This window comes from Grampus griseus (assembly GCF_964374135.1).
Source record: "Grampus griseus genome assembly, chromosome: 4".
Taxonomy (NCBI): Eukaryota; Metazoa; Chordata; class Mammalia; order Artiodactyla; family Delphinidae; genus Grampus; species Grampus griseus.
In genome coordinates this window covers 9,339,927-9,355,013 of record NC_138997.1, presented here as the reverse complement: position 1 = coordinate 9,355,013, position 15,087 = coordinate 9,339,927, and the positions used below count along the sequence as shown (strand labels likewise).

At 36.4% G+C, this 15,087-nt stretch overlaps 1 protein-coding gene across 2 annotated transcripts in view; it reads right to left on the bottom strand.

Annotated features, from left to right (window-relative positions):
- CCSER1 (coiled-coil serine rich protein 1) overlaps nucleotides 1–15,087 on the bottom strand; it is a gene marked incomplete at both ends in the record, with an annotated part of 1,097,278 nt that overhangs the window by 1,071,934 nt on the left and 10,257 nt on the right. For both annotated transcript variants that reach the window (XM_082653728.1, XM_082653729.1), the window contains one exon: nucleotides 13,351–13,535. In XM_082653728.1, the coding sequence (XP_082509854.1) occupies nucleotides 13,351–13,535 (185 nt within the window). The remainder of the gene's footprint in view (nucleotides 1–13,350; nucleotides 13,536–15,087) is intronic.

Sequence of the window (15,087 nt, the reverse complement as noted above, 5' to 3'; positions counted from 1 at the left end):
TCAGGACAGACTAGTACTACTAGTAAATACACTATAGTTCAAAATTTATTTTTAAAGTAAAATAGATAAGGTACTCTATAATTCACTATTTTCTTCAACTTTATTTTTTGTTTTTGAAGTCATTACCTATTATTATTTTGGATAAAATTAACTTAAGATTTAACAGAAGATACTTTTAAATAAGTAATTTATCAAGTTATTATGGGAGTGTTCACATAAATGTTCACAATGTTTAAACTTTTTATTTAAGAAAACAGAGAATGCAAATTAAATTTCTTTGTAAAAAGCCAAGGCACCTGTCTTAGGGCAGATGCTTTTTTCCTAATTTCATAATCAGGAAATAACTAGGTCGAGTAAACTTTCTAATTAAAGGGTAACATAAACATGGTAACATATGCAAATCTTAAGTGTACTTCTCAAATAGTTTTTTCCTACACAATATAAATTGATTTTGAAAAATGTATGGAAAATACACAAATGAGAAATTAGGTAAATAGCAGATTACCCTTATAAAGCACTAACATATAAATAACTTGAATATTTTAAGGATTATTTTTGTTGTGGCTTGAAGGAGCCAACTCAACTTCTTGTCATGATGAGATATACTTTAAAGGTGCGTTTGGCTCTTAAAATATTTTCCTTTCTAAATGGCTACTGGAAAAGGTAATATTATTTAATTTCAGTTTCTGGCTTTAATCCATGTTATTAATAAATACGTGTCATTTTCATCAATATAGCACTTTAAAATTTATAAAGCCTTTTCACATAAAATATAGTATTTGATCCTTACAACAACTCTATAAGGTAGGTAGTATTATTAGGAGAAAAAAATGAGACTGGAATTTGGTGTCCTCTTAACAACTGCTTGCTCCTTTTCTCACACCATACTTGCTTATTTAAGAAATTAAAGTCATGCTTAACGGACACAAGAAGAACTCCTATTTTGAAAATTTGTCTATTTTGATCATGTTTCTGTGTTAGGAGAAATAGTTTGCCTTTGGTTCTTAAGCAATATGATTTTATTCCAGACAAGTTTTACAAAGAGAAAATAAAAAAGCATATTCTTATAAGATATTAAATATTAGAAGGCACTAAAGGCATTTGGGAAAAAAAGAAGTGTGAAAAAGCATGAAAATATTATAAAGTTGTTTAAGAATTAATTTACTACAATTTTATTAAATTATTACTTTTCTTATAATTTGGGGAACTAAAGGTATTTTATAGATTTTCTTCCCTTCTGAAATCATGCTGAAAACTGCACCCTCCCCTTTGAGCACACACCCTGCACACCACAAGTTCCTCTTGGTTCACAGCCAGCCTGAGGTACAATCCACAGGAAGCTCCAGAGGAGACAAACCAGAAACAGCAAGAGAGTAAGACAGAAGTGGGCTCTGCGTGGTTCTCTGGTAGTTGCCAAGTGTCCTGGAAGGTCAAATATACACTGCTTGCACAATGCACACAACTTTTGCCACTATCTGTCTTTTGCTCAACTTAAGCTGCTGTCAATTTGAAAACAAAACAAAACCAAAAAAAGCGTAATTGTGGGCGATAGTAGTGAGGGTAGACTTAATTACTGCAACATATTACACAGACTCTAATAGGGAGGTCCTAGTTTAAGTGATATATCAATAATTGCCACTTCTCCAATATGACTTTAGAAACAGAAGGGAAGGATTGAGAATCCCTGGAGTACCGTAAAAGGAGGCTGAAATACAAGTGTATAAAAACTGAAATAGGATAGTAACATAGATGGGGGGAAAAAGGGAGAGAAGCCATGAACTATGAGGGTGAAAGTCAATTCTCTGCATATTTTTCCAGTTCCACTCCAAAGTTTCAGTCCTTGGATTTTCAACTACTTTCCTTATGCAAATAGCTTTTTTTTCATGAGCTCTTATTCTATTGCCATAAATCTAATACATTGTGCTTTTCGGTGCATATTGGCTTTGTCAGATTTCTGATATATTAGAGATTCCTAGCCTTTCCATTTGGAATCCACATGTCATTTCACCTACATCTTAAGTTTTCAGATAGAACAGGTTTAAAAAAAAAGGGGGGGTCAAGAACCAAATGCCTAGTAATAGCTGTTTAGAGTATGAAAAAGCAGCTTGCAAAGGAGTCTGAAAGGAGAAAAGGAGAAGAACCAAAGGAGAGTTAACCCTGCAAAAGGAGAAGTGATAAGTATATAGAGTCCTCAACAGTGTGAAATGCTGAAGAGAAGTCGAGAAAGATGAAGATTGGAAAAAAAAGAATATGAAAACTGGCAAAGTCACTAATGACTTTAGAAAAGCTCTCCATTGCGGTGGTTTCTGCCTACCAAGGCATATTTTTCAACATTTGGAGATATGTCCAGTTGTCACAACTTGAGGGTTCTACTGGCATTTTATGGGTAGGGGTCAGGGATGCCATTAAACACCCCACAGTGCACAAGACAGCCCTCTCCCACCTCCCAACAAAGAACTATCCAGGACAAATGTCAATAGTGTCCATGTTGAGAAACTATACAAGAGCTAATAAAACATGAAAGTGAGGACTGTGTGGGCAGTGAGGAAATGCATTTGGCAAGAGAAGGCTATTCTTTTAGAAAAGTTTGCCTTGTAGTGGAAAAGAGGGACAGGGAGGAAAACTTCAGGAGCAAGCAGGATATAGAAAATGTTTAATTTTTGTTTATTTCCTTCAGGCTGGGAAACTTGGCAGTGTTGTAAACTGACAGCGGTGAAGAGATGGAGAAGAAACCAGAGAAGCAAACATAAGAGATGTACTGATGATGACTGTTCTTAAGGAGGTAAGGAGTTGAAATCAGGAAGACGAGTAGAAACAACTGCTTTGAAAGAATGCAGGGACACATATCTCTCTAAGATCAGAGGAAATGGGGGACTGATGGGAAAAAGACCAAGAGTGGGTGGCAAGAACGGGATAGTGGGAGAAGAGTGTGTAAAGCTTACACTTGGTGCCTGAGATAAGCAATTGGCCTGTGATCCATTTTCTCTGAGATAGAGTTACAGGGAGTTTGCTTCCTGGAAAGATCTCCTTGTAAACACAGTAATGACTGACCGAATTAGCAAACAAACAAACCATAAAACTAAATGGTTTTTACTATAGGGGAGTTTAAGTGAGACTGCTTATGAAAAATAAAGCTGGAACTTAGAGATTTATGGGATATGACTCCCTGAAAACTGTCTGTGTATGCTATCTAACTATTGGAGTATAAAGTAGAGATGTTTCATGAAGTCAAAGGGGAAAACTTCTAGTTATAAGATAAATAAGTTCTGAGGATATAGTGTACAGCATGGTGACTATAATTAAAAAGAAAAACAATGAGATGTTTCATATTGATTGGATCTTTCTGTGTCAATGAGGTGACTATATACATTTAACAATGCAAACTTTATCCAACAATCTGGGCCAGTGCCCACCACATGCAGAAAGGAGCTGGGAAACGGGACGGTATTCCAGATCTCTCCCTGCTTCACCTGCGCCTCTTGACAACTGATAAAAGCTCTGATTCACGTTGAGTTTCTCTGACAAAAAAAATTCTTTGTGTTTCTCACTGACACATACACTAATCATTGGGTAGTGCTGAAGACAACTGGCCAAGCATTAAAATCATAATTCTGTAAGGAAATTACAAACGCATACAATAAAGAGCCTAAGAGATGGAACAAAAGAAAGGTACTTGGGCTGTTTCCAGTTGAACGTAACAAGCTTAGAACAACAGAAGATCTAAACAAAGGAGGAATTTCAGACCAGACTTTTAACACTAGAGTGAAATGATCACTGAATTAAATTATAAAAGTGATAAAATGACAGCTACTCTAAATTAGGAATGACTAAACAAAAACATCATCACATAGGAAAGGTGTGAAATGTATATGCATGATTCATTTGTAAATCACACTTTCTTATCCTGAACTGTAAACATGATGGTTTGTGAGATTATTATAAATGTCTGTCTTGATTGTTAAATTATTTGAAAAATAATATTAATATATTAAAATATTTATATCTTTTCTATAAACTGACTGTAATGTAAAATATTAGACATAATTCTACTACAATAATATACTTCTTGACCTTGGAAGTCAAATTTTATTTGGCTTTTTCAATTTACTAAAATTAATTTAATATGTTGTATTTAAATTTCAAAATAATAGAATAACCCTAGGAAGAATAATTTTTTCTTTATTGTGTAACTAGAATAATTTAAAAACTTCAAATTCCAAAGACTATTCCCTCAGGAAAGATAGTTATTTTACTCAAGGTCAATTCTATGTTACAGACTGTGCAGTGTTCAGCTGGTCAGAGATTTGCCATGGATCCTGAATCAATAAATATTCTTTCTCACACTATGAAAGCTGTGTCAGCTCATGGGGTTACCTAAACAAGGCATAAAATAGTTTGCATCTTACAGAAATTGAGATGAACTGAACCAATTAAAAATAAAGCTGTCATCTTGCATTCTAATCCCAAGAATAAAAGGTAAACAACCTTAATTTTCCAATTTCTTCATTTCAGAGGGGTATAAAATGTCTACCAGGTATCCTAGATATAGTGTGGTTAGAGAAAAATTCTTTAATTTTCTTCTACTATTGTCCATCTTAATTATTTCCTTGATAAATAATAATAAATAGAAATATGTACTGTTCTTAATGAAGCTTTTAATATATTCTAGCATTGCTGTCATTACAATGTGATTGCTTATTGCTATGGCCTGAATGCTTGTATTCCCCCAAAATCCATATGTTGAAATTCTAATCCCCAAAGATGATGGTATTAGAAGGGGGGGCCTTTGGGAGGTGCTTAGGTCATGAGGGTGGACCCCTCATGAATGGGATTAGTGCCTGCATAAAAAAAGCTCCAGAGAGGTCCCTAACCCCTTCCACCAGGTAGGACACAGCGAGAAGGTGCTGGCTACAAATCAGGAACCATGCTGCCACCTTGATCTTGGACTTCCCATCCCCCAGAACTGTGAGAAATAAATTTCTGTCATTTATAAGCTATCCAGTCTGTGATATTTTGTTAAAGCAGCCTGAACAAACTAAGACATTTATAGTAAATTTTAATAATGTAATCACAGAAGGAAAAATTAGGTGCTATGGACATTTTCATGCGAACTGTATGAAGAGAAATGGTAATATCTAGGATACTGCACTTATTTACTTACAACTTTTCTTAAAGTCATTTAAGATGAAGTGAGTTAACTCTCTGAATAAGCTATTCATAGCATTGTGCACCAAACATACAAATTGTGACAGCTTCTAAACAAAAATGACTCATCCCAAAAGCTAGAATGAAAAACAATGAATGGAATATTTTATCCAATTCTTCTTTTTTAAAGGCAATTCTGAATCTATAAGTTGATAAGAAATGGAGTTGGGGTAGATAAAATACACAGGGGATTTTTAAATATCACCTTATAGACATATTTGACTCAGAACTTACATTTTTTTAATGGGTTCCCCAATAATATCACAAACAATTGACTACTCTTGTCTTCTTTGTATGGCCAGTCCATAAGTATTGTATTGATATGATCCTGGAAACCATTCTGTAAGGTCAATTATCCTAAAATGAATGATGCTTCTACTAGAACAATATCAAAGGTGGTATTGCCTTGATCAAGTACTTGGCATCAAAAACCAGTTTTATCAAACAATGCATCATAGAAACATCTGTACATATGTATAATAAGTTAAAATGTCAAAAATGTGCATAAGGACACCACACATAATGATTGTTCTAAATGCCTTAATTCATATCTATATGAACATACATCACAACCTAATCAGCAATTTTACCTTTAATTCACCCATATTTATTGTGCACCAGACACATACTAAGTGCTATACGAAATGCTAATATATACAAGAGTTCTTCCATTTAAAAGACTGAATGAAATCTAATAAATGAAGCATATTCAAATAACTAAGTGGTGCGTGCCATACACATGATACAATTTAGAAGAACACTGATAGGAAAACTATCATTAGTAACTAGAAAAATCAGTAAAGGCATTATGGTTAGGGTTATTAATCTAAAATTAATATACTACTTATCAACAAATGTAATTGCATGTCTAATGAGTGATACTTGCGATTTTCCTTCTTAAAATACATAAGGATTAAGAAGAATGATTTGTATGCCCCCATTTTCTTAAATATATTAATGACTTCCTTTTCTCATTAAATGTCCTTGTAGCACGCGATGATATTAGCTTTAATTCCATTCACAATGTTACATCAAAAGCTGATGTAACCCTCAAAAGCCACTAACATTTTTACGTATTTGAAAGTCTTATTTAAGATTTCAGGATTCAGGGCTTCCCCGGTGGCGCAGTGGTTGAGAGTCCGCCTGTCGATGCAGGGGATATGGGTTCGTGCCCCAGTCCGGGAAGATCCCACATGCCGCGGAGCGGCTGGGCCCGTGAGCCATGACCGCTGAGTCTGTGCGTCCAGAGCCTGTGCTCCGCAACCGGAGCGCCCACAACAGTAAGAGGCCCGCGTACCGCAAAAAAAAAAAAAAAAGATTTCAGGATTCAGAGGAGAAAATTCTTGAATCACATCTTATAATCATCATCTTTCACTTGCTCTTAATTTTGAGCTTGAACAACTTTCATGCCACAAAATGAAAGTGTGAAAGTGCATATACCAAACAAGCCCAGGAGAACTCTTTTGCCTAGTGGATGGTAGAGGTGGGATGTTTTGAAGGTGATTCTTTAAACATTAATTTTGTACTTTCTTCTTTCCTGCCGCAGTGCCTCCCAGAGTTCCTGCTCAGCACTAGCATCGTCCTCAATGTTAGAAATTAGCCAAAAACGCTAGGGAGTTATATGTATAATTAATAGTGTCAATTGAGCATGTGAGATAAAGTATATGTAAATCAGGGATACAGGAGTTCATGTGCCTTTTTTTTTTTTTTTTTTTTTTTTTGCGGTACGCGGACCTCTCACTGCTGTGGCCTCTCCCGCTGCGGAGCACAGGCTCCGGACGCGCAGGCTCAGCGGCCATGGCTCACGGGCCCAGCCGCTCCGCGGCATGTGGGATCCTCCCGGACCGGGGCACAAGCCCGCATCCCCTGCATCGGCAGGCGGACTCTCAACCACTTCGCCACCAGGGAAGGCCCATGTGCCCTTTTCTAATCCGTTTTTACTTTTGATATCAATGGTCACAATCCAAATCAAGCATGCCCCACCCATTCTGAATTTTAAGATGGTCAAAATGCTTAAATCTGGTGTATTGATAAGATTAGGTTAATACCTCCCAGTCTGGAACTCTAAAATTCTAAAGGGCTGTCTCTTTCATCTTTGCATCTTCAAAGTAGGTTCTAAATAAATATTTATTGAAAGAAATTGTGAATGAATTGATGAATGGACGAATGAATGAAGAAAACGCTAACACAGCAGAAAACAGTGGGCCCCAGAAGAGAAGTGGATGCATAGTTATGTGCTTGTCCATTTAGCACAGGGCTTAATCAGTCTTAATTATTGTCAATAATATTTAAATTCTAGATTTCAACATATCAAAGAATTAACAACATGAGACGCTGCTGATATGCAAGTAACTGTTTTTTTTCTCAAATATAAATCTGGTCTGTTCTTCTAGCGAAGAAGTCCTACAGTTCATGTTTTTACTACGCTATTCACAGTTTCTACACAAAGGCAACAGGATGCCAAACCACAAATGAGAGGAATTAAGCTGTCAGAGTAAAAGTGGCCATAAGTAAATTGTCAGAATCGCTCAGCACAGATAGTTCCGGGGGACTCTGTGGATGCATTTGCTGAGTAAGCTAAAGCTAACACAGCTTTCCAAGCCAGCTTTTTAATGTAATAATAACAAGTATTTCCAAATATAGTAATATTCCCAAACCGGGAGTCAAGTAAAGTTAATTTAGATATACATCTCAAGGCCTTTAAGTCAGGAAGAGAGCACGTCTCAAAGGAAAAAACTTGTGGTTAAAATGAATCCTTCAATGTCAAAGATGTTTTCCTCTTTCTGAAACACAATGACCAGCTCAGTGTGAGGCATCAAATCAAATGACTTTATGCCCATCAAATGCCTGAAGACAACAGGGAGGGAGGAGGTAAGCAGGAAATCTCAGTTAATTAAAAGAACTGAGATACAATAAACTATTAGGGAATATCATAGTCATTAGTGCCCATGATACATATCTGGGTCTACAACATCCAGACACATGCAAGAGACTATTCTCTGGCCCCTTTTGTGGCAAGTTTGGGCCTGGTGATTAGATTTGCTCAGCGGGAAATGAAGTGAGTCTCTCACAGGTAAAGCATTTATTACTGGGGTACAGTCTCCAGAGATCTTTTACCACAGTGAAAGGCAGTGTTTTGCAACAGCTGCTGCTTCAACAGCCTGGATACAGAAGGAGGAGATACTGAATGGAACTCCAGCACCTTCTGCAATGAACACATAGCCGGAGCGAGAAATAAATCTGTATTATAAAGTCATTAAAATTTGGAGGTTGTTTGCTCTTATGTAGCCTGGCTCATCCTTCCTCATATACTCAGGCACTTTCCTTCCTCTAGTGATGCCAGGTGGTATATATTGTTTAACACATACAAATCTATCCTCAATTAATACTTTTTTTAGAGCAGAGTGATCTCATAAATATTTAGAGTTAGACTTCACTGTGTGAAGCTGCTGGAGAAACCAAGACAAATCCTTACATTTAATCACTTATACATCATAATCTGGAGGGAAAGTTCCTGGAAAGAAAGAGCCTACTTCTAGAAAAGTTGTTTTTAAATGTTTGGACCATCCTAAGGAAAGTATCAAGAAAGTTACTCAGAGGAAAATTAAGGGAAGTCTTTATTTAAAGCAGTTTAAAGATATATAATAAATTTGAATGCTCATCAAATTGTTACATATATATTGATCTCTTGTAATAAATTTAAGCAAAGTCCAATTTATTCTGAGCCACTGGTGTTCAAAGAGTTAATACATCCTGCCCTTTCCCTTTTATACTGAAATATCCCCAAAGTGTACAAAAACACTAGAATTGTGGTCTATCTCACCTATTAGGGAATATTTTTGGTCATTCACAGGAACCCTCTGCATCTTAATAAACAGAGCCATACACCATTGGTAGAATTAAATCCTCATGACCTATATGAAATACTCTAGTTCCTTCTAAGTATAAGTATCTTCTTTTGTGACAAAGTTCCTTTTTGGATGAGCTATCTCTCAGTAAAGACATTGATACCATTCATCAGCATATCAAGACATATTACCACATTTTAAATCCAGAATAAGTACTACATTTTGTTTATTTTTTGTATTCCTTACAGAGGGTTGTAGTCTAGACTTAGAGCAAGCATAGATTGCCTTAAATGTGTTAACTTCATTATACAGAAATAATGCAAGGAAAATGAAAAATTAATTTTAAGTCTATTACATTCCCCCCAAAGCATGTAGGATTTAAAGCTAGACAGTGAGTATCCAAATCTAAATCCTATTTCTGCCACTTACTATCTGTGTTTTCGGGCAAGTTGCTTATCTTCTTAGTGCCTTATTTTACGCTTCTGCAAAACGTGATCAGTAAAAGAATCACTTGGTTCATAATATTGTGAGGACTGAATGTGATAATATATGAGAAGCATTAAGAGTAGTCCCTTGGTTCAAATAAGTATTAAAAATACATGTTACTACTATTGCTCTAAAAGAAAAGAATAACTGAACCATGGATGCATTCTTAAACACACATATTCACCTGAATTATTTTGGAAGAGGAATATAGAAAATGTGTGCATCTTCTCACACATAAAGCTATCATTTCCTAAACATATGTCACTTGCTTCACATATAGCTAAAATTACCTAAAAATCCTAGCATTTCTTCCTTATATTGCTAAGAGCTAAATAATACATTGTATGCATGTTAAATTAACTATTACACTATAAATTAATTAAAGATCGAGATATTAGTTGCAAAGTCCTAAGGAAGAAAGTCATAAAGTAATTTCGATACATTTCGTGTGGAAATTCAAGGGTGTCAGTATTTATTTCAACAAGTTTTACCTGTGAATCCAGTGAACATGTACAATAGTTTAACCAAGTTTCCGTCTAATCTCCATAGCGTTTCCCCTACCATGGCAATGGTGTAATCATGCCATCTAGTGGACGATCTATATCACTGCAGGTATACTTTTTGAAAATTTATAAAAAACCTCAAATAAATTAACAAAATCACATTTTTATATTTGACATTTAAAATTTTAAATCTTGAAAGTGTATCTGAGGAGAAGAATAATGATTTTGTGATGTTATGATGAGAATTATATAAACGTAGTATGAAAAACACGAGATATAAAAAGAATAAGTAAAAGGCCCAACTTTGGGCAAAAGTAATAAACAGGGCACACTTATTAATATAAATACGTCTTTAAAAAGGAATAATAGAAATTTGGTGAAAATAGATGTTTCATAATAATTCATTAGCCATAACTTTTAATGTTGTATCAATTGGAAATCTATTTTAACATGTTCTTGTATTTAGACAAAAAAAATCAATTGCAACAATAATAATATAACATTTTCAATGCAAAGAACAGAAAGAAAGATGAAATATAATATAATGTAATATCTTTCTATATATGCAAATATAAATACACAGATACACAGTCATTTTTTAGCATAAAAGAAGCAAGAAACCCATTATCGTTTGTTGTTCTGTAGATGATTTGTCCAAGATTAAAATCTGGCCAAGCCTGACCTAATGGCTAGAACCTCTAACTTCAAACACAATGGTTTTGCTATCACTCAGTGTTGCCTCAGTAACTTAAGGCTTCTTCTCATTGCAATTGTCAGAACTAGATAACCTAATGTTTTCATTTGAAACGTAATTGTCTAAGATATATAGATATAAGTGATTTAGTTTCGAGCATTTTTCACATATAAGTAGGTAGGTGGATAGATCCTTTTAAAGAAGCAGTGTTAAACACTAGAAAATCAAAGACACTGCTGAAAAAGGACACATGAGAAAGGGAGCAAATGGAATCCAGAAGGCAAGCCCACCCCAATATTTGTGAGGCCTGAGGACTCACGGACCTCCCGGGCTGCAGTCCACTCACATCTTTCCCCACTCTGGCTGTATCCTACACTGTGAGGGAGCTAATACAAGTTACCTCTAAGACACCCCAGCTCACAAGTGCAAGCTCAGACCCCACCCTCCTCTACACACCCCATTTCCACCCTCATCTGCAGGCCTCCACAATTTGAACCAGGAATCTGGTATCTCGGTCACCTGGAATGTGTTAAAGCTTTGCATGGGCATATCACCTTGACCCTCAAGGATTCTCACCCTATGTGAAGTGGGAACTGTAGAAAGATAGGAAGAATAGGATCCACTAAAGCAGCAGTCCCCAACCTTTTCGGCACCAGGACCAGTTTCATGGAAGACAATTTCTCCATGCACCGGGGTGCAGGGTGATGGTTCAGGTGGTAACGCAAGCGATGGGGAGCAGCTGTAAATACAGACAAAGCTTCGCTCGCTGGCCCGTCACTCACCTCCTGCTGTGCGGCCCAGTTCCTAACAGGCCACAGACCGGTACCGGTCCGTGGCCCGGCGGTTGGGGACCCCTGCACTAAGGGCTCTAAGGGTGGTACTGGCATATGTGTGGTTGACAACAGGACATTTTTTAGGTGGCTAAAGATGGAGAAATGGTGTGAAATGATGTTGTCAGAGGTTGTCTTCATGATCAACATTTTTCTTAGACTGTATATCCCAGGGTCTTGCTCTAGGATGGAGAATGTCAAACCTTCCATGCAAGCAAGAAAGACAGATTTTAAGGGTTGCTATCCTGGTGTGCTTCTATGTGTTGTGACCCATGAGCATCTCAAGTGAAGACTTAACCTCTCTGACTTGTGATATCAACTATGCAAACCAATTTTTCCTTCAAAAGAAAGTCTCTTCAATAAGTGATGCTGGGAAAACGAGACAGCTACATATAAAAGAATAAAATTAAAACATCCTCTAACACCATATACAAAAATAAACTCAAAATGGATTAAAGACCTAAATTTAACACCAGATACTATAAAGCTCCTAGGGGAAAACACAGGCAGAACGCTCTTTGACATAAATTGCAGCAATATTTTTTTGGATCTGTCTCCTAGAACAATGGAAATAAAAGCAAAACTAAACAAATGGGACCTAATTAAACTTAAAAGCTTTTGCACAGCAAAGGAAACCATAAACAAAACAAAAAGACAACCTACGGACTGGGAGAAAATATTTGCATATGATAATATCGACAAGGGATTAATTTCCAAAATATACAAACAGCTCATACAGCTTAATATTAAAAAAAAACCCAATCAAAAAATGGGCAGAAGACCTAAATAGGTATTTCTCCAAAGAAGATATACAGATGGCCAACAGGCACATGAAAATATGCTCAATATTACTAATTACTAGAGAAATGCAAATCAAAACCACAATGAGGTATCACCTCACACCAGTCAGAATGGCCAGCATTAAAAAGTCTACAAATAACAAATGCTGGAGAGGGTATGGAGAAAAGGGAACCCTCCTACACTGTTAGTGGGAATGTAAGTCAGTGCAGCCACTGTGGGAAACAGTATGGAGGTTCCTCAGAAAACTGAAAACAGAATTACCACATGATCCAGCCATCTGACTCCTGGGCATATATCCAGAGAAAACTCTAATTCAAAAAGATACATGCACCCCAATGTTCATAGCAGCACAATTTAAAATAGCCAAGACATGGAAGCAGCCTAAATATACATCGACAGATGAGTGAATAAAAAAGATGTATATATATACATATATATACACATACATATACATATATACACATGGGTATATATACACACATACATTACACAAAATGGGATATTACTCAGCCATAAAAAAAGAATGAAATAATGCCATTTGCAGCAAAATGGATGGATCTAGAGATTATCATATTAAGTGAAGCAAGTCAGAGAAAAACAAATATCATATGGTATCACTTATATGTGGAATCTAAATAAATGATACAAATGAACTTATCTACAGGACAGAAATAGACTCACAGACATAGAAAACAAACTTATGGTTACCAAAGGGGATGGGGAGAAGATAAGTTAGGCATTTGGGATTAATGTGTACACACTACTATATATAAATCAGATAAGCAACAAGGACCTACTGTACAGCACAGGGAACTATATTCAATATCTTGTAATAATCTATAATGGAAAAGAATCTCAGAGAGTATATTTACTGAATCACCTTGCTGCACACCTGAAACTAATGCTTCAATTTGCAAGGAGCATGAACTTGCCAGTAATATATGGGATTATTTTATTATATGCAGGTACATGTATATACTTACCATGCTGTTCATTTTTGAAGATGATGAACCTGCTCTTTGCTTTCTTAGACTATTAACTTCTTCTACATTTCCATCTTTTGGTTTCAAAATCATCCTGCTACTCCCTGCAGTTCCTTCTGATGAGGATCGCAGTCGCCTCTCTATAAATCTTCCTTCACGGTATGGACTGAGGCTACTGGCAAGAACTATTTAAAAAATAAATAAATAAAAATTAATATAAATGCTTAAATGTAGTTTTTATAAATGTTCCACTGAAAGTAAATGGAAAACTCTTAGTGTCATTCAACAAGTCTCAATCACAGAAAACTTTTTGAATTAGTAGTGGTACTTTACTTAACTATGTAATCACTTTGAAGCCTCTAAAACTTTCTAGTCATCCTTGGCTTCCTCATACCTCACATAAATCATATAAGCAAATCCTGTCCTCATTACCTTCAACTGTATACAGAATGTGACCACTTCTCACCACCTCCCGCACTAACTTCTGGCACAAAGTCCATCAGGGCTTGCCTTGGTTACTGCAATACTTCCTAATAGCCTCCTGCCCCTGCCTACTCCCACCTGCCTCTCCCCAACCAATACACAATCTATTTTCTACAAGGTAACCAGAATGATACACTTAAAACATAAGTGAGATTGATCATGATCGCTTCTCTAATCCTAAAGCTGATGTGTTTCCAGCGGGCTACCAGGTTCCACATGATATGACCCTACTCCAGACCCCCACACAGGGGGCTTCCCATTGCTCACCTCTTCATCTCTCTAACCTCATCTTCTACTGCCCACCAGCACCTTGTTCACTCTGCTTATGGCATATTGGACTTCTTGCTGCTTCTACAACATTGCAGGCATACTCCAGCCCCAGAATCTTTACCCAATACGCTTTGCACTGATATACGCCTCCCAAATAGCTGTATGACTTACTCCCTAATTTTTGTTAATATGTTACTTTGAGTAATACCCCATTCACTGTACATAAAAATGGAAACTAAAAACAAAGAACTATGAGGAAGAGAAATTAAGAAACTCATCCTTAAGATTCTCTTCCTCTAGAACCACCTCCAGTACAAAAATCTGTCAGTCAGAGAAAGAGAATCAGTAGGAGACCTATATTAAGAAGATTTATTGCAAGAAATTGGCTTATGCATTTGTGATGCTGGCTAGGCTGCACCTCGAGGCATGCGGGATCTTAGTTTCCTGACCAGGGATCGAACCTGTGCCCCCTGCAGTGGAAGCACGGAGTCCTAACCACTGGACTGCCAGGGAATTCCCAAACACCTTTTCAAAAATTTGTGAAGATCCACCAGAGGGCAGACAGCAGAAGCAAGAAGAACTACAATCCTGCAGCCAGTGGAATGAAAACCACATTCACAGAAAGATAGACAAGATGAAAAGGCTATGTACCATAGGGCTATGTACCAGAAGAAGGAAAAGGATAAAACCAAAAAAAACACAACTAAATGAAGTGGAGATAGGCAACCTTCCAGAAAAAGAATTCAGAATAATGAGAGTGAAGATGATCCAGGACCGTGGAAAAACAATGTACATAAAGATCAAAAGATGCAAGAAATGTTTAACAAAGACCTAGAAGAATTAAAGAACAAACAAACAGATGAACAATACAATAACTGAAATGATAAGTGACCTGGAAGACAGAATGGTGAAATTCACTGCTGTAGAACAGAATAAAGAAAAAAGAATAAAAAGAAATTAAGACAGCCTAAGAGACCCCTGGGA